The sequence below is a fragment of the Mus caroli genome, unplaced genomic scaffold (assembly GCF_978045245.1).
Source record: "Mus caroli unplaced genomic scaffold, Mus_caroli_1 scaffold_10, whole genome shotgun sequence".
NCBI lineage: Eukaryota > Metazoa > Chordata > Mammalia > Rodentia > Muridae > Mus > Mus caroli.
In genome coordinates, this window is record NW_028227265.1 from 83694607 (window position 1) to 83714521 (window position 19915).

The 19915-nt window shown below is 42.6% G+C and overlaps 1 protein-coding gene across 7 annotated transcripts in view; it reads left to right on the forward strand.

Moving 5' to 3' along the window:
* Positions 1-19915, forward strand: part of Primpol (primase and DNA directed polymerase) — a 40410-nt gene that overhangs the window by 17196 nt on the left and 3299 nt on the right. For 5 of the 7 annotated variants that reach the window (XM_021169874.3, XM_085843966.1, XM_085843967.1 and 2 more), the window contains 6 exons: positions 419-566; positions 6576-6809; positions 7543-7705; positions 10199-10287; positions 12888-12977; positions 13098-13242. In XM_021169874.3, the coding sequence (XP_021025533.1) occupies positions 419-566; positions 6576-6809; positions 7543-7705; positions 10199-10287; positions 12888-12977; positions 13098-13242 (869 nt within the window). Of the gene's footprint in view, positions 1-418; positions 567-6575; positions 6810-7542; positions 7706-10198; positions 10288-12887; positions 12978-13097; positions 13243-18442; positions 18548-19915 lie in introns of all 7 variants that reach the window. The other 2 variants (XR_015048653.1, XM_021169876.3) reach the window with 2 other exon arrangements.

Sequence of the window (19915 nt, forward strand, 5' to 3'; positions counted from 1 at the left end):
TGCCATGTGGGACTTCTGGGGGAACAGGCCGTGCTCCTAACCCCCAAACCATCTTTCCGGCCCTACTGACAATTGTTTGTTTGTTTGTTTTTCGAGACAGGGTTTCTCTGTATAGCCTTGGCTGTCCTGGAACTCACTTTGTAGACCAGGCTGGCCTCGAACTCAGAAATCCGACTGCCTCTGACTCCCAAGTGCTGGGATTAAAGGCGTGTGCCACCACGCCCATTGACAATTTTTTTATATGAATTTATGTAGTAATTTTAAATGCTGTGTTTAAACTTATGAGTAAATTGGTAATGCTGCGGTATTGTCAGTGTCCTGGCGATGACTCATCTCTTTTGTAACAAGGTATGTGTGTCCTGGTGAGAGAGAAATCCAAAACATGAAGCATACATCATGTACGTATGCTTGCTTTTAGCATGTTTGTGAAGCACTTGAGGAGGTCTACAATGTGCAGTGCTCAGCCGAAGATGTTCTCAACCTGGATTCCAGTACTGAAGAGAAATTTAGCCGACACCTAATATTTCAGCTCCACAATGTGGCATTTAAAGATAACAGCCATGTTGGTGAGTACCTTTAAAAGATTCTAGTTCTATTCAAAACTTGTATTTTCCTACTTCTCTTGAAATTTCCTAGGTATTTCATAGACTTTATGTTTGCTTGCCTATTCTATAAAGATGAAGTGAGTTTTCTTGAGTGCCCTAAGCTCTTGCCCTGTCTATATCAGATAGTTTCACCTACTAAGGATATCAGTGGTATTAGTGCCTCTTATACACATTGGGACAACTATGAATGTCCTGATACTGGTTTCTGTTCCAACAGGATTCATTTCAGCTTTCTGGAGACATCATAAGAGGCCTTATCTGTGGTGCCGAAATCTGTACTTCTGACCTTTGCTTCAGCCTTAAATAAGCCTTAGTTTGTGGGCTTGGGCCCTGGTCATATCATGAAGGGTTTTTATCCCAGGAAGAACTTTAGAACTGCAGTAACAGCTGGGTGCACAAACCTGAAAATATAAGCAGGGTAATTGCCGTAGACAGATGAAGGCCTGGGTATAAAAGGAAGTCAGTCCAGAGAAGATGAAAATAGGCCAACTAGGAACGCCTAAATCTCAGGTCTAAAGAAAGGGTAGAATCCCTGGTGCTCATCAGGGCTAGGCTTGAGGAGTGTTGGCTCACATCCTTGTAACAGGCAATCAAGTTTCAGATCTTCAACTGCCCTGTAGCTTCATGGTCACCTAGAATAAAGGTGTGAGCATAGTCACTAAGGGACTAGTGCTGGAGTAGAGAAGTGCTGGGTCACAGTGAGCTAGTGCTGCTCTTATCTCCCCACTGTTAGTTGGCTTCTGTCCTCTCATCCTTATATGTTAGCAGCTGCAGCTCGATGCTTGAGCCTGTATTCACTTTACCATCATCATCCACGGCTTCGATTATCATTACCGCTGATGCTATATTAGCCTAGATTGTTCCAGACACCAGATTCCTGCAACTTTCCACCAGTACTTCCACTCAGACATTTCACTTCAACCTGTCCTTCCCAAGTTCCTTGTCTTTCCCTAAGAACTTGTTCCTTCTCCTGTCTGTTAGTGTCAGTCCCCGGCCAAAAAAAAAAGTCAGGAGGGTGGATGTGTCCATGATAGGCCATTGAAACAGTCCAAGCTTCCTGGTGTGTGCCTCATGTGCAGGCAAGTATGTGCACACACATGCATGTGAACATGTGTATGCATGTGTGTAGTATCAGTTATCGCTGTCCAGGTTACATGTTGGTGTGGTCTTCAACCACTGTAGATCTTTCCACTTGTTTAGAGCAATGTGCCTCAAACTTCAGGGCTCATTCTTTGCCTTAGGGACAAGTGCACCCACTTTAACTTGCACAGCGAGGCTCACAGGGTTCTAACCTCACCCCTCCACTCCATCCTTAACTTCGTTCCCACCTCGGCGTGTTTCTCTAATGCTCAGACCTCTTTACTTTCTGTTGCTAGCTGAGCTCCAGTTCAGATGGTCTCTCGAGACTGACCGTGAAGGTCAGCTGAGAGGCTGTTCTGTCACTCTAACCCTGACATTTAAAAGGCTGGTATTCTTCTGGGTTGCAGTGTCCAGTGCTATGATATCAAAGACTTACCACTTCCTAGGGTGGTTTCCTGCTTTGTTTGTTTTTCATTGCTATTCTATATAGTGTGCTTGTGCATGCATGCATGCATATGCAATGTGTGTATGTGTCTGTATGTGCGTCTCTGTGTATGTGCGCATGCGGGGTGGGGTGTAAACATATGTCCACATATGTGTGCAGGCCAGAGGTGGCATGAGGATACCTTCCTCAGTTACTTCCCCACCTTATTGTTTTAAGACAGACTCTCTTCTTTTTGTTTTATTTTTTTAAGATTTATTTATTTACTATATGTAAGTACACTGTAGTTGTCTTCAGACACACCAGAAGAGGGCATCAGATCTCATTACAGATGGTTGTGAGCCACCATGTGGTTGCTGGAATTTGAACTCGGGACCTTTGGAAGAGCAGTCAGTGCTCTTAACCACTGAGTCATCTCACCAGCCCCCAGACTCTCTTCTTAATCTGAACATTGCCATTTCAGCTAGGCTGGCTGGCTAGCAAGGCCCTGGTATCTGCCAGATGCCAAGCACCAGCCTTGGCTTAGTTGGGGTCCTAAGGAAGGGGTGTTTGTGAGTGGAGAAAGAAATGACTCGAAGTCAGTCTTGGGTGCAAACTGACCGCTCTGTGCTCTGCAAAATCTGGCTCTCCAGACAGCTGCATAGATAGCAGCTCCTGCAGATCAAAGCCCAGTCTTTTATTTATAATCAGTTTAATCATCCACCCCAGGTTCCCTTCAGATTATCCCATGAATCAGCATTTTCTAACCTTCACTTGTTGATTTTTAGAAAAGACAGCAAGTACACTTTTTTAACATAGCAAATGAACTCAGAGATCCGTCTGCCGTTGTAAGCATAGACAATAAGCGAGCTGGGTGGGACCTCACTCTGAGGTCACCATTTCCACCAAGCCTCGGCCTAAACTCACTCTGTCCCTGGCTGACCTTGAACTCAGAAATCTGCCTCCTTTTGTAAACAAAGAATAAACTTAGCTGGGTGGGATCTTACCCTGCAATAACCACTCCCCAGATCTGTTTATCTCCTTCCTTAATATCTTTCTGACAAGCTGGCTCCTAGTGCAGCTGCCTCTATTCTTTTAGGCCCAGGAAGGCCCTCATAAAATTCGTATTGTATCCTTCTCTTTTGCATAGTTGAGAAATTATGCACTTTTAAAGATTTAATTATTTTACTTTATGTATATTAGTACACCATTGATCTCTTCAGACACACCAGAAGAGGGCATCAGATCCCAATACAGATGGTTGTGAGCTACCATGTGGTTGCTGGGAATTGAACTCAGGACCTCTGAAAGAGCAGTCAGTGCTCTTAACCACTGAGCCATCTCTCCAGCCCGAAATTATACATTCTTGAACTTATGTTTTCAGAGTTCTTTCCCACCTGAACCCCACAGCCTTTACCATTTTGAGGACTTTAGACACATCCTTACCTCCTGGCTTGTGCTACTTCTAATTCTCATGGCGTCATTAACCTTGGAAGAGAGAGCATCCCCTGCAGAAGGAACATAAAGTACATTATCTACATTGCTATACAAATAAGCTTCACACCCAGCAACCACTAATACTCATGGAGACCCACACCTCGCTAGCCCTGTGCTAGGGGTGGGAACTGTGTCACACTGTGACTCAGCAGCCTGGTTCTTCTCTCCAGTACCAAAGTTACAGTTGGCATAGCCATGCTTGGCCTTTTTTATGTGGTTTCTTGGAATCTGAACTCAGGGACTCAGGCTGATGCTGCAGATGCTTTCTTATATATGGAGCCATCTACCTAGTTCTCCTTAAGCTTGCCTGCCTGCCTGCCTGCCTGCCTGCCTGCCTGCCTGCCTGCCTGCCTGCTTGCTTTCTTTGGTTTTTGGTTTTTCCCTGTATAGCCTTGTCTGTCCTGGAACTCTGTAGACCAGGCTGGCCTTGAACTCAGAGATCTGTGTTTCTACCTCTGAGTGCTGGGATTAAAGGGGTGTGTCACCATCACCTAGCTACTTAATGTTTAATTACAGGGACTGTTGTTTATTTCCTGTCTTCAGGGTTTAGCATATATTACTACTGTTCTTAATAATCTTTACAATATTAACAATAATAAACAGAAGTGGGCATTTAATAACTATTGGCTGAATGAATGCACCAATGATGAGCAGAGTATGAAAACAGAGTCCTGAGGAAGACCTTTCCATGATTCTTGTTTACTTCTCACAATTTGCTCTCCAGTTGCTCCCTGTAAGGCTGAATGTTGAGAGTCTAACTAAAGGATAAGAATAGATAGTTGCTAGTAACTAGCAGTCTCAGCTACAGGTATCTTCAGAAAGCAGGTCACATTTGGTCTGAAATTGGGTAGAATTTCAGCATACAGAGGAGAGTAAGAAAGCCTTTACTGTCACCAAGCCACAGTAAGAACTCAGTCACACTGGGCAAATAGGCTATCATCCTAGACTGTCTCTACAGTCAGAATGCAGATTCAGGGCATACAGAGCAGCCTGCATCTCCACCTCATTTCCTCTTTCTTGGTGTTCCTCCTGATAACACTTCAACTTCCTGGTTAGTAGCCTTGCAGAAAGAGGAACTGAGTCAAATGGAAAAGATCAGAGAACATTCTCTGCACTGCCACAGATCAGAGAAGAGACTGGCACAGGCTGGACAAGTGCCATCATGCTGCCATGTTAGCTCTCTGCCAAGGGTCAAAGGCCTAGCTTAGTACTGCTCACACACCCATTTCTGCAGTCCAGTTCTCACTCTTCCTGTTACTTGGGCCAGGTAGATGGAATTAGACATTTCCAGGGAAGTCAGCTTTATCGATTATAGTCTTTGCTATACCATATCTTGTTAACCAGGGTTACTTGCTCTCCTTCATTCCAGAAACAATCAAATTTAAATGTTATTGCAAGGTTTGTGTGTGTATGTGTGTGTGTGTGTGTGTGTGTGAGTGTGAATCTATGCCACATGAGGGCAGGTGAGGTCACAAGCAAGTGTCAAGTCCCTCGAAGCTGGAGTTACAGCAGTTGTGAGCTGTCTGACATGGGTACTGAGAACTGAATCCTGGTCCTCTGGAAGTTCAGGAAGCACTCTCAACCGCTGAGCCATCTCTCCAGCCGGTATTTTGTTTTGAGACAGTCTTGCTATGTAGCAGAGCTGACCTGACACTGTCGCCTGCTTCTGTTTCCTGAGAGATGGGACAACATGCATGTGCTGTTGTATTCCATTCCAATTTCTTTTCAAATTGCTAAACATGTATCATCATGGTGATTCAGGCCTGGAGTTCTAGAATTAGGGAGGCTTACGCAGGATGATCGCAAGTTCAGGAACATCCTGGGCTGTATAGCACAACCCTGCCTCAGAAAAGCAAAACAAATTGTATTTGTTTCTTTGCATAGGAAAATCTTATTTAGATAAAGAAGATTTTGATTATAAAGCATGTGTGTATTATGACTTAAAGATATATAAAGTCTTTATATATAGGGTATACATATATAAAGCCTTTCTGTTATAAAAAATGATAAATAAGCCCAAATTTATACTTATAGAGAAGGTTTTCTTTTCTTTTTTATAATGATAAATCCTTTATTTTTTATTTTTAAAAAAGATTTACTTATTATATGTAAGTACACTGTAGCTGTCTTCAGACACACAGAAGAGGGCATCAGATTTAATTACAGATGGTTGTGAGCCACCATGTGGTTGCTGGGAACTGAACTCAGGATGTCTGGAAGAGCAGTCAGTTCTCTTAACCACTGAGCCATCTCTCCAGTCCATAGAGAAGGTTTTCATACATTGTTTTGTATATGCAATATTATATATAAAACAACTTATTGGTTGAATTATGCTTGATTTTGCTATATAAATAGTACATGTAAATATAAGGAAGTTCAGTTATCTCACCAGTTTTTCACAGTGCATGTAGAACAGACTCTCATATACAAATTATATGAATTGCTTTAATTTCCAGATATTAGATCTAAAGCCATAATACATCTTGTAACCCCTTTGAGGGTGGTAGATGGTTGGCAATAGCCTTGGGACTATTAAAATGCGGGTTCTTGGGGCATGCCACAGCTGCTGAAGGAGAGAGAATAAGCCCATCAGACTCTGTCAACCTGCTGACTCTTTGGGGGAGGGGTGGCAGACGCTTGGTGTGCTTCACTGTCTGCATTTGGTGACCGCCTTGTCCTTCAGTCACTGCCTAGAAGCCCTTCTGCTCCATTTGTAGCAGTGAAAGTGGACATTTCTGCTGGCAGCATGTTGGGCTCAAGTCCATCCTAGCAACATGGTGTGTTTACAACTGACACCCTCTCGTGCCAATTGGAGCCGAGAAGATAAAGATTACACATGAGAGGATGTGGTAGAAGAGATGTGCTACAGTTTGTAGCAGTAGCTGGGGAAAGGCACTATTGCATAAATAGACACTGTTATAGTCTATAGAAAATAAGAGTTGCACTGAAATCGTAATACTTTTGATCCTTAGGTAATTTTGTGAGAAAAATTTTGCAACCTGCTCTCCACTTGATTGCCGAGGATGATGAAGCTAAGGTCCCAGAGGCAGTGGGCCAGGACGCCTCCTGTTTTTCTGTTACACCATTAAAACAAGAGCTTTCAGAGGCCCGGGAGAAGCTGGAGTTGCCTAAGCAGTGTGACCCCGATCTTTCATTTTTAGTTGTGAAAAATCACATGGGAGAAAAATGCCTTTTTGTGGATCTAGGTGAGTAGCATTGGCACTGTCGACTGCCCTGAGTCCTGCGTGAAAGGCAAGTCTGGACCTGCTTGGGCTATGCTTAGGTGCTGTCACCCACTTGGAATAGATTGTTGCTTGTTGAGTGACGATGTCAGATTCATCCTCCGTTTGATTATCCAGTCGCCCCAGCACGTTTGTTGGAAGTGACTGTCATTCCCCACAGCTCAGCAGTACACTTCGCCATCACCAGAGTCTGTGCGTATTTCACTGTGGCCCATTCTGTTATTCACTCTGGCTATCATTTCCCGGGCTGGCACTGGTGCAGGACAGGCTCCCCCATTTATGTAGTGTTCTCTCATTTCTTGCCGTGTTTTACAGTTTTCTGGACCGCATTCTTACATATAATTCATTTAACTTGTTATAGACACTCTGTTTTCTCTTGGTGCCTCCCTTTCTCTGGGGTCTTGTGTCACAGTTCTTTGGCAGCTCGCAGTCAAAACTGGCACTTTCTGGCACTTTGTCCCACTCTGCTCTTCTGTTTGCTTTCTCTTGCATAGCTGCTCCAGAATCATTGTGAGCTATCTGCATGTGGCCTTCTTTCATCCTACTGTCAGATCATCTTAATTTATACACATTGCTTTAATTTTCAGCATGAGAAATACTCATCTTTCCTAGCAATTTTGCAGGAAAGTATTATCTGCTGACATAAAACAAATTGTGGAAACATGCATTAATTTTTAAAATTTATTTTTGTTTGTAGGAGTGTATACAAAAAACAGAAACTTTCGACTGTATCAGTCATCCAAAATAGGAAAGCGTGTGTCTTTGGAGGTTGCTGAAGATAACAGATTTATTCCAAAACAGTCAAAAGATATTTCTGAGGAAAACCAGTATTTCCTATCTTCCCTGGTGAGCAACATCAGGTGTGTAGAACCAGAATCAACCCATCATATATACCATCATATGTAATATAGCTAGCACTGGATACTGCTAAATGTAAATGTCTGTATCTGAAAAATAATAGCAAGAAATGTTTCTAACCATTTAGTTTCTTCCTTATACCTTTTTATGATTATGTGTAATGCATTTTCCAGTTATTCTAAAATCACTACTTTATAAAGGAGAAAAAAATACTACTTACATTGTATTTAAAAGTATAATTACTACTGTCTCGCTTTCTTTCCACATATACATTTAGACCATTCGTAGCCCACTGTTCTGGTCACTTTGTCTGCCTTGAGTATGACTCAGCTGTAGAGCTCTTGCCTGGAATACTCAGAGCCCTGTATTTGATCCTCTGGACTAAGCCCCAGAAAATAGGTTTTAATTGGGATCATACTCATAGGGTTTTGTCACCTGACTTGTTCTGTTTAATTTCATATCACAAATGCTTGCCAAGCTAGTAGTTTGTCAGCAGTTGTGAATAAAACATTTAGTACTATGAGCTTTGTACTATAATAGCATGCTTTATTATCCGATCTGTTGTCACAGGTTAGGTTTCTGGTTTGGTAACTAATTCCACCTTTACCAGACTGGCAATTACATCAAACTGTGGTTAGTAGGCCCATCCCTATTTGTAAGTCTAGCACTTGAGAGGTGGACATGCAAAGACAAGGAGTTCAAGATCAACATTCATGCTGGGCGGTGATAGTGCAACGCCTTTAATCCCAGCACCTGGGAGGCAGAGGCAGGTGGATCTCTGAGTTCGAGGCCAGCCTGATCTACAAAGTGAGTTCCAGGACAGCCAGGGCTATACAGAGAAACCCTGTCTCAAAAAACCAAAAAAAAAAAAAAAAAAAAATCAACATTCATTACGTAAGTTCAAGGCCAGCAGGGCTCCTTGAAGCCACGTGGTGAGCCTGCATCATCATCCTACTCCCTCCCCCCCTCCCCCAAACCAACAAACACAAGCAAAGCCCTGAAACCAACAAAAGTAGTTAAGAACTGGACTAAACCACATTAACTTGCTATGTTGTTTTTTCTGTTTACCTCCCTCAAAAGTTTTTGTTTTGGAGTTTTAGTTTGGTTTGGGATTTTTTTGTTTTTGTTTTTTGGGTTTGTTTGCTTGTTTTTGACAGAGACTCACTGTGTAGTTCTGGTGGGCCTGGAATTCACTATGAAAACCACGCTGGCCTAAAATTTATAGAAATCCATCTGCTTCTTCATCTTCCCAGAAGTTTTTAAGAAGACGTTTCCATAGAAATTAACTTTAAGAATAATTAATAAATATTTTAAATAAATAACTTTAATAAATATTAAGTGGGGCAGTGGTGGTGCATGCTTATAATCTCAGCACTTGGGAGGCAGAGGCAGGCAGATTTCTGAGTTCGAGGCCAGCCTGGTCTACAGAGTGAGTTCCAGGACAGCCAGGGCTACACAGAGAAACCCTGTCTCGAACCCCCCCCCCCCAAAAAAAAAAAAGAATCAATATTAAGCTGGGTGTGGTGGTGCAGGCCTTTAGTCCCAGCACCCTGGAGACAAAGGCAGGCAGATCTCTGAATTTGAGACTATCACAGCCAGGGCTATCAGAGAAACCCTGGCTCAGCATAGATTGATTAATTAATGTTTAGGATATGTTTCTGTAGGGAAAGCTGAGTGTAGTGAGAAGATAGAGTCCCCCATATATCTCTGTTCCTCAGAAGTGAGTTGAAAGTCTTTTAAAGTGTAAATACTGACCTTCCAGGGTTGTTAAATTAAGTTTAGAACATTCACGTAACACATCCGTAGCAGTGGCCAGCACGCACTGGAGGTACAGGGTGTGCACCTGTGGAAGTGTTGTAGCGCTCAGAGGGTCTCAACCTTCCGACCGCAGCAACCTTTTAACACAGTTCCTCATGTTGTGACCACAGCCATCAAAGTATTTTGTTGCTACTTCATAACTAGAGTTTGATACTGTCATGAATCATAATGTAAATATCTGATACGCAGGATATCTAATGTGTGACTCCTATGCAAGGGTTGTGACTCCCAGGTTGAGAACCGCCTCACAGAAGTGGACAGTTCTCATCTTAAATAGGGCTCACTCCCCTACACTTTGCATAGAATTACTCTTCTAGACCCGGCTATTAAGGTGAATTTCAGTCACACCTCCCCATGCTTCCATTATCTTTTTTTCTCTTTTGTTATTCATAGTTTTATATCCTAGCAGAAAGTCCAAAGGTCTGTGTGTTTGGAAGTAGAACTATATTTTCAACCATTTCAGTATCCTAGAATCCTTGGATCACTCTGTGAAGCGTCTTAACAGTTTCCTTTAAACAGTTTTATTAATTGGCAAGTTATGATCTTATTGTTATGTGGTATGTGGTAGGACTGGTGCTCAGGCTATAACAGTGGAGCAGCATGGAGCTGGCTCCTGTCTCTAGTCATGCTACTTCAACTCTAACAGTGTACTTTATTTCTTTATACATTTTCTTTAGATTTTCAGACACTTTGCGAGTTCTCACATGCCACCCATCTCAGACTAAACGAAAGCGGGCTGAGTGTTTTAACAGTACTGGCACTTCAGGTAACTTTAAACAATTTCACATTAAAATTGACGGGTCTAAGATCCACTTTGCCTTAAAGGTCTTAAATCTTAAGTACTCATATCTGCTGGTCATATGAAAACTAATTCCTCTAGGTTTCTAACCAGGTTGGAATACTATAAAAAATTTAAGTGTTTATCAATTAAAATACCTGATTTTCATTTTGTGCTAGAAATATATTCCTTAAGGAACATGTAAATGCTCTATGTTACTTAAAGAATATACAAATAATGTGTTTTATATAAAACAAGCACATCAAAATATGACTAACCTTTCACCCTTTTTTTTTTTTTTTGGTTTTTTGAGACAGGGTTTCTCTGTATAGCCCTGGCTGTCCTGGAACTCACTCTGTAGACCAGGCTGTCCTCCAACTCAGAAATCCGCCTGCCTCCTGAGTGCTGGGATTAAAGGCGTGCCCCACCATGCCCAGCTCACCCTATTTTTTAAACAAGTATTTTTTGTCTGTGCACCAAGTGCATTTCTGAGGCCTATGGAGGCCAGAAGTAGTCACTAAACTATCTCTCCAGCCCCTCGTTCATAATCAAACACAGGTGGCTTGATGAGATGGCTAAGCAGGCAAAAGCATGTGCCACCAAGTGCCTGACAACCCAAACTCAGTCCCCAGGGCCCACATGAAAGTCAAGAACCAACTCCCACAATATGGCTATGACCTCCACACTCAATCTGCAGCATGCACACACACACATACACACACACACATACACACACAAAATGTACTTTTAAAACTTACAGGTAAGCCGGGCGTGGTGGCACAAGCCTTTAATCCCAGCAGAGGCAGGTAGATTTCTTAATTAGAGGCCAGCCTGGTCTACAAAGTGAGTTCCAGGACAGCCAGGGCTACACAGAGAAACCCTATCTCAAAAAACCAAAACCAAAACAAAACATTACAGGTAACTGCTACAGAAGATTCCCATTCCCCTTGTACTGCAGAAGTTCTCCACATGTCTCTATCATACGTTGCCCATTCCTGTACTGAAGAACATATAGGGTTTTTTTCCCTAAAGTTTCTTATATAAATTCTCTGATAAATACATTTATTTACATATGTTGTTATATCAATATAGTATGGCTCCATTTTCACTGGAGGGCAAATAGTTTCCATTGACTATCTTACTCAGTCTTATCTTGGAGGAGGCATCTGGAGAGAGGCTGACACTATCATTGTAAAGCAGTAAGGGTTGCTGTGTTAGCCCATAGTTTTTGGCCATGTCTGTAGTTTGGTTGTCTATATATCTCCTTGCTCAGACAAGACTGCAGAGAGGTCTGGTTTAGTCTAGAATCCTTTGACTTCAGAGTGGCCTCAGTAGCTACCTACTGAAGGCTGTGGCCGCATTTGTGTTTCACAGCAGAAATCATCGGTACTGAAACAGGAATGGCCAGCTTGAGGTAGCTCCCAGGCCTAGCCAGGAGCCCAGTGCAGCCATTGAGCTGAGGGTCTACTTTTCCCCTTGTGAGAGTGAAGAAAACAGGCAAAACAGGCCCTTTATAAAAACTAGCCAACACTTGCCCCAATCGAAGTTTGAATCTTAACTACCTCCCTGAAGCAGTGCAAGAGCCCACGAAGCAACAGTAAGGCGAGTTGCAAAAAGAGGGTGAAGAATCTTCAGTTTTACAAAAGAGTAATTTTTTTTTTCTTTTTTTTCTTTTTTCTTTTCTTTTTTTTTTTTTTTTTCGAGACAGGGTTTTTCTGTGTAGCCCTGGCTGTCCTGGAACTCACTCTGTAGACCAGGCTGGCCTCGAACTCAGAAATTCGCCTGCCTCTGCCTCCCAAGTGCTGGGATTAAAGGCATGCGCCACCACGCCTGGCTCAAAAGAGTAATTTTATCAACGTTTAACTTTTCAACATTTAACTGTTCTCATTTATAAATACTTCTCTGAAGAAGGAAGACCAAAGTGTGGATACTTCGATCCTTCTTAGAAGGAGGAACAAAATACCCATGGAAGGAGTTACAAAGTTCAGAGCAGAGACTGAAGGAATGACCATCTAGAAACTGCCCCACCTGGGGATCCATCCCATAAACAACCACCAAACCCAGATACTATGGCAGATGCCAATAAGAGCTTGCTGACAGGAGCCTGATATAGCTATCTCCTGAGAGGCTTTGCCAGTGCCTGACTAATACAGAAGTGGATGCTCACAGTCGTCCATTAGACAGAGCACAGGGTCCCCAATGAAGTACCCAAGGAGCTGAAGGGGTTTACAGCCCCCTAGGAGGAACAACAATATGAACTAACCAGTAACCCTAGAGCTCCCTGGGACTAAACTACCAATCAAAGAAAACACATGGAGGGACTCGTGGCTCTAGCTGTACATGTAGCTGAGGATGGCCTAGTCGGTCATCAGTGGGAGGAGAGGCCCTAGGTCCTTTGAAGGTCCTATGCCCCAGTGTAGGGGAATTCCAGGGCCAGGAAAAGGGAGTGGGTGGGTTGGGGAGCTGAGGGAGAGGATAGGGGTTTTTTTAGAGGGGAAACTAGAAAAGAGGATAACATTTGAAATGTAAATAAAGAAAATATCTAATAGAAAAAAGAAAAGAAAAAAATAAATATTTCTCTGTTGCAGTGGAGTCCATTGAAGGCTTCCAGGGCTCCCCGTACCCTGAGGTTGACCGATTTGTTCTTTCTTTGGTGAACAAACACGACATTAAAGGAGGTAAGGCTTGGCTTTCTCTCCTGTTTTCCTGTTTGGTTTTTCAAGATAGTTTCTCTGTGCAGCCGCAGCTGTCCTGGACTCACTCTGTAGGGTTATTCTTTATTAACTCTTACATGGCAGAGCAATGGTCCCCTAAGCAGCATCCTTGCATCTTAGGGATTCGGCGTTGGAACTACTTTTTCCCAGAAGAATTACTGGTTTATGATATATGCAAATACCGCTGGTGTGAAAACATTGGAAGAGCCCACAAGAGTAATAATATAATGTAAGTAATATCTGTTATTCGGGAATTGTATGCCTCTAGCTGATGTATTTAAAATAATTATACTTTTTGAAACAATGTCGATAGTACAAAATCATTTTATGATATATTAACTTATACCCTGTATTTGGTTGATGTTTTATATTAAATTATTTGTTGTTAAATCACTTCTAGCACATACCAGCTTTCTGTTTGATAATAACCCTTACAGTATCAGTTTAAAAAGATGATGGAATTGGATGGGGCAGGAGAGAACATGTCAGGAGACAGAACAGGCGGTGCTGATGGACAGGTTGGCCTCTCTGTTCCTCTCTGCGTTGGTCCTTGACTCCTGGTAGAAGTAAAATTGGGCAGATTTGAAAAGGGCACTACTTGGTGTGAAGGAAATCCGGGTTAAGATGATGTTCCCTTGTTCTAGACAAGGAATGGTGTCAGGGGAACCCGAATTCACTGAATGCTGGCCCTGTGTCAGGCACTATTTCCTGACAGAGAAGTAAATTATGAAGAAAAACCAGAAATCACAATTTCAATTATATGAGAATGTTGCTAGAACAGGGATAAAATGAAGTGGTCAGTCATGAGAACTTTTGCTGGTTTTATAGATAGTGTCACAATTCTTAGGTAATTTGTATGTGCTAGACATGAGGGGAGGATCAGATTTTGGTGAAAACCATGTTGAGTACCCTGATTCCGTGTTATACTTGATATACTAGATTAACTCGGTTTACACAAGCAATTAAAACTCTATGTTTCAGTGGTTAGGGGCTCACACAGAAGATCCAGGCTCAGTGCCCTGAGGGACTGAGGTTCTATTCTGTACTAGTTATGACTGCTGAGGTTCCTCCTGCTCGGGCAGTTTGCTTAGTTTGGCATATTTCACTTACTGCTTTGTCTGTTTTTCCAAAATTGTCAGAGCTCCTAGCAAACATTCTTCATCTTGGTTTTAGAATGTATCTCATTTACTGCTTAATAATGTTTGTATCTGCTTTAATTTTTGTCAGTTTTGCAATAATTTAATTAATCTTTGAATTTCAGCCTTGCGAATTTTTTATTTATAGGTTTTGCTTTTTTACATATCTTGTATCTTATTATTTCCAAGGTGTCATTAGCCAATCTTATTTTGTAAAAACTATTAAGTTTTCCTGTAAAGATATCTTTTGTTGCTTTTCACATAATAATGTAGTATTTCAATTGTACTCAGGCTTACACATCTTAAATTCTATTATATCAACTTAAGCTGTGGGTTATTTAGAAATATTTTATTTCTAAATTATGGGTTTCTATTAGCTACCTTTTTATTTATAAAATTTGCCTTATGGTTAGAAAATGTGTTCTCCATAAACTAAGTCTTTTAAGATTTATTCATTTTTATTTATTGGGGGGGGGGGGGGCGGGTAGCCGCCTGCGGCCACACTAACTGGGTTCCTGAGTGGGAGGCCGGAGCTGTATAGGAGAGAACAGCAGGCGAGAGAAGTAACAAGACAAAGACAGATTTCTGATCAAGGCCCAGTATTTCCTAAGAGTCTGTGCTTATATAGAGGAAAGGCCATCCCCTGCCATGCCAGGCTTCTTTTTTTTATTTATTTATTTTCAAATGGGTATTTATTTCATTTACATTTCCAATGCTATCCCCAAAGTCCCCCCCACACTCCCCCACCCACTCCCCTACCCACCCACTCCCACTTCTTGGCCCTGGCGATCCCCTGTACTGAGGCAGATAAAGTTTGCATGACCAATGGGCCTCTCTTTCCACTGATGGCCGACTAGGCCAACTTCTGATTCATATGCAGCTAGAGACACAAGCTGGGGGTGGGGGTGGGGTACTGGTTAGTTCATATTGTTGTTCCACCTATAGGATTGCAGATCCCTTTAGCTCCTTGGGTACTTTCTCTAGCTCCTCCATTGGGAGCCCTGTGATACATCCAATAGCTGACTGTGAGCATCCACTTCTATGTTTGCCAGGCCCTGGCATAGTCTCACAAGAGACAGCCATATCTGGGTCCTTTCAGCAAAATCTTGCAATGGTGTCAGCGTTTGGAGGCTGATTATGGGATGGATCCCTGGATATGGCAGTCTCTAGATGGTCCATCCTTTCGTCTCAACTCCAAAATTTGTCTCTGTAACTCCTTCTATGGTTGTTTTGTTCCCAATTCTAAGAAGGGGGGCAAAGGGTCCACACTTTGGTCTTTGTTCTTCTTGAGTTTCATGCGTTTAGCAAATTGTATCTTATATCTTGGGTATTCTAAATTTCTGGGCTAATATCCACTTATCAGTGAGTACATATTGTGCAAGTTCTTTTGTGATTGGGTTACCTCACTCAGGATGATGCCCTCCAGGTCCATTTGCCTAGGAATTTCATAGATTCATTCTTTTTAATAGCTGAGTAGTACTCCATTGTGTAAATGTACCACATTTTCTGTATCCATTCCTCTGTTGAGGGGCATCTGGGTTCTTTCCAGCTTCTGGCTATTATAAATAAGGCTGCTATGAACATAGTGGAGCATGTGTCCTTCTTACCGGTTGGAATATCTTCTGGATATATGCCCAGGAGAAGTATTGCAGGATCATCCGGTGGTACTATGTCCAATTTTTTGAGGAACCACCAGACTGATTTCCAGAGTGGTTGTACAAGCTTGCAATCCCACCAACAATGGAGGAGTGTTCCTCTTTCTCCACATCCTCGCCAGCGTCTGCTGTCACCTGAATTTTTGATCTTAGCCTTTCTGACTGGTGTGAGGTGGAATCTCAGGGTTGTTTTAATTTGCATTTCCCTGATGATTAAGGATGTTGAACATTTTTTAGGTGCTTCTCAGCCATTCGGTATTCCTCAGGCGAGAATTCTTTGTTTAGCTCTGAGCCCCATTTTTTAATGGGGTTATTTGATTTTCTGGAGTCCACCTTCTTGAGTTCTTTATATATATTGGATATTAGTCCCCTATCTGATTTAGGATAGGTAAAGATCCTTTCCCAATCAGTTGGTCCCATTTGTCGATTCTCGATCTTATAGCACAAGCCATTGCTGTTCGATTCAGGAATTTTTCCCCTGTACCCATATCTTCGAGGGCTTTCCCTACTTTCTCCTCAGTAAGTTTCAGTGTCTCTGGTTTTATGTGGAGTTCCTTAATCCACTTAGATTTGACCTTAGTACAAGGAGATAGGAATAGATCAATTCGAGTTCTTCTACATGATAACCGCCAGTTGTGCCAGCACCATTTGTTGAAAATGCTGTCTTTTTTCCACTGGATGGTTTTTGCTCCCTTGTCAAAGATCAAGTGACCATAGGTGTGTGGGTTCATTTCTGGGTCTTCAATTCTATTCCATTGGTCTACTTGTCTGTTGCTATACCAGTACCATGCAGTTTTTATCACAATTGTTCTGTAGTACAGCTTTAGGTTAGGCATGGTGATTCCACCAGAGGTTCTTTTATCCTTGAGAAGAGTTTTTGCTATCCAGGTTTTTTGTTATTCCAGATGAATTTGCAAATTGCCCTTTCTAATTCGTTGAAGAATTGAGTTAGAATTTTGATGGGGATTGCATTGAATCTGTAGATTACTTTTGGCAAGATAGCCATTTTTACAATGTTGATCCTGCCAATCCATGAGCATGGGAGATCTTTCCATCTTCTGAGATTTTTAATTTCTTTCTTCAGAGACTTGAAGTTCTTATACAGATCTTTCACTTCCTTAGTTAGTCACGCCAAGGTATTTTATATTATTTGTGACTATTGAGAAAGCTGTTGTTTCCCTAATTTCTTTCTCAGCCTGTTTATCCTTTGTGTACAGAAAGGTCATTGACTTGTTTGAGTTAATTTTATATCCAGCTACTTCACTGAAGCTGTTTATCAGGCTTAGGAGTTCTCTGGTGGAAATTTTTGGTTCACTTATATATACTATCATATCATCTGCAAAAAGTGATATTTTGACTTCTTCCTTACCAATTTGTATCCCCTTGATCTCCTTTTGTTGTGGAATTGCTCTGGCTAGGACTTCAAGTACAATGTTGCAGGCTTCTTGATGCTTTTTGCTAAGTTGTTAACACTAGTCTGTCAGAGCTGTTAACATTAGGTTGCCAAGTCCACAGGTTGTCAGCCATCTCAGGAATATCTCAGGAAGACAGGTTTAGCCTCTCAGCCTTAGGAGAAGAGCAGCAGCAGGTGACAGAACAATACAGCCATGCAGGTAGGAAGGCTCCACCCCAGGTGGTCTCATTCTCAGTGGCAGCAAGGTCTGAATCAGCCTGCTTCAAGGCTGGGGGAGACTACTATGGTGGTGGTGGGGGGTTCAGGACAGGGTTTCTCTGTGTAGCCCTGGCTGTCCTGGAACTCACTCTGTAGACCAGGCTGGCCTTGAACCCAGAAATCTGCCTGCCTGTTTCCCAAGTGCTGGGATCAAAGGCATGTGCCACCATTGCCTGGCTCATTTTTATTTTATGTCTATGAGTGTTTGCCTGCATAAGTGTATGTGTACCACATACAGGAGCTAGAGTTACAGTTGTGAGCTGTCATGTGGTGTTGGCAACAAACCTGGGTCTTTTGTAAGAGCTGCAAGTGCTCTTAACTGCTGAGCTGCCTCTCCAGCCCAAACTCATGCATTTACTTTTTAAAAAAGATTTATTTTTGTTTATGTGTATCGTGAATTTGTGAGTTTATATGCACTGTGTGAGATCATGTACACATGATCCTCAGAGACAGGAGTTAGAGGAAATTGTGAGCCAACTGATGTGGGTGCTTCAAAACGGACTGGGTCCTCTACATGAGCAGTAAGTCCTTTAATACTAAGTCATCTCTCCAGCCTCCAGCCTGCTCAGAGTATAGCTAGCATGGGGTCGGTCTTTATTAATGCCTTGCACGTGACTACAGAGAGCTGCTTCATGTGTACCTATTAGGTCACGTTTGTTAACTGCATCTATGTCTTATTCATGTTTTCTGCACCTTTACTGATTTTTTTTGTGGTTACTTGATCACTACCACCTCCTGGCATGACCTGTAGATTGCTAAGAGAATACATTGTTTTATCAAAGTCTTATAAAAGAATTTCTTTACAAAATTTTTATTCTTTAAGAAGTTTGTACAATATTTTTTCTTTTTATAAATAAATGTGCATTTTTCCCTTCTGAAATAGATTTTTTCCTCCCAAAATATATCCTGATTACAGTTCGCCTCCCTCTACTTCTCCCAGTTTTCCTCACCTCCTCTCCATTCCAGATTGACCCGTCTCTCCGAAAATAAAAAGGCTCCTGCCTTGAATCCCAGCACTTGGAAGGCAGAGGCTGGCAGATGACTGAGTTTGAGGCCAGCCTGGTCTACAGGGTGAGTTCCAGGACAGCCAGGGCTACACAGAGAAATCCTGTCTCAAAAAAAAAAAAAAAGAAGAAGAAAAGAAAAGAAAAAGAAAAAGAAAAGAGAAAACAAAACTAACACATTGGAATAGGCTAAGAAAACTAAATTTTCATTAGCAAGTTGTTGTCAGTTGGAGACTGCTCTGGACTAGGGATGGGGCTGTGTGCACTGCTCCTTTCAGCTCTAGGATTGGATCTAGTGCCCTCCCTGCTACCTCAGGCTCTGAGTTCCTACCCATGTTAATCCTCACATGGCTTGTTCTAATCAATCACAAGCCACACCAATTCCTGCCCCAATCCTACCAGGTCAATCTCCACCTTCCTACGTTTCCACTGAGTTTTGGTTCATCTGCTGTACTGCAGTTGACCTACCAAGAGCTATATCCTTAAAGACAACTGGCTCTTCTCTCCTCCAGAAGCTATAGCCTGTCCATACCTCTCATCTAGGGAAGGAGGCTCGTGCACCTCTTCACTCCATCATTGAACACTGACTAGCTTGGTCTTGTACAAATTTGTGCCAGCAACCACAACTGCTGAGCTCATGAGTCTGATGGCCCGTTCGTGTCCAGAAGACCATACTTTGAGCAGTCTTCCCTGACCTCGGACTCTTACAATCTTACCACCGTCCCTGCCTCCTCCCACACCAGCCCTCTTGGGTAGGAAAGAGGTGCAGACATCCTGGTTGTGGCTGCGCACTCCTCTTACTCTCTGCTCACCTCTGTGGGTAGATCTGCCCTCCTTACAGTGCTGTCCAGTCTGCCTTACATACTTTGAACCTACATTACTTTTTTACTTCTGGATCTTCCTAGAGAACTGTCTGTCCCTGTCTTGTTTTGTTGTTTTCCTGCTCAGAGGTCCATCTGTATAGTGTATGTATTGATGTATCGCGTGCAGGCAGGTGCACTCATGTAGTGGTCAGAGGACAAAGATTTTTTCAGAGGGTTTGTCATGGGCCTAGAGCTCACTAGAGAGCTGGCTGGTCGCTGAGTCCCAAAGGTCTACCTGTCCATACATCTAGCACTGGGATTCCATGTGTGCCACCACTTGGGCCTTTCCAAAAATGTGTGCCTGTATATTGTATTTACTGTGTTAGTATGTGGAGGAGCCCTCTTCCATGCATCCATGTGCAGGCTGACATTGAGTGTCTCCCTCTATAGCCCTTTAGGCTGGCTGGCTGTTAAGTTCCTAGGATATCCCTGTGTCTCCCTTCCCACACTGAGGTTACAGCCGCACCCAGTGTTTATGTGGCTTCCCGGGATCTGAACTCCCGCCCTCAAGCCTGGGCATCAAGCTCTCCCCACTGAGCTGGCCGCCTGGCCACCTCTCTCTCTGTTTGTCT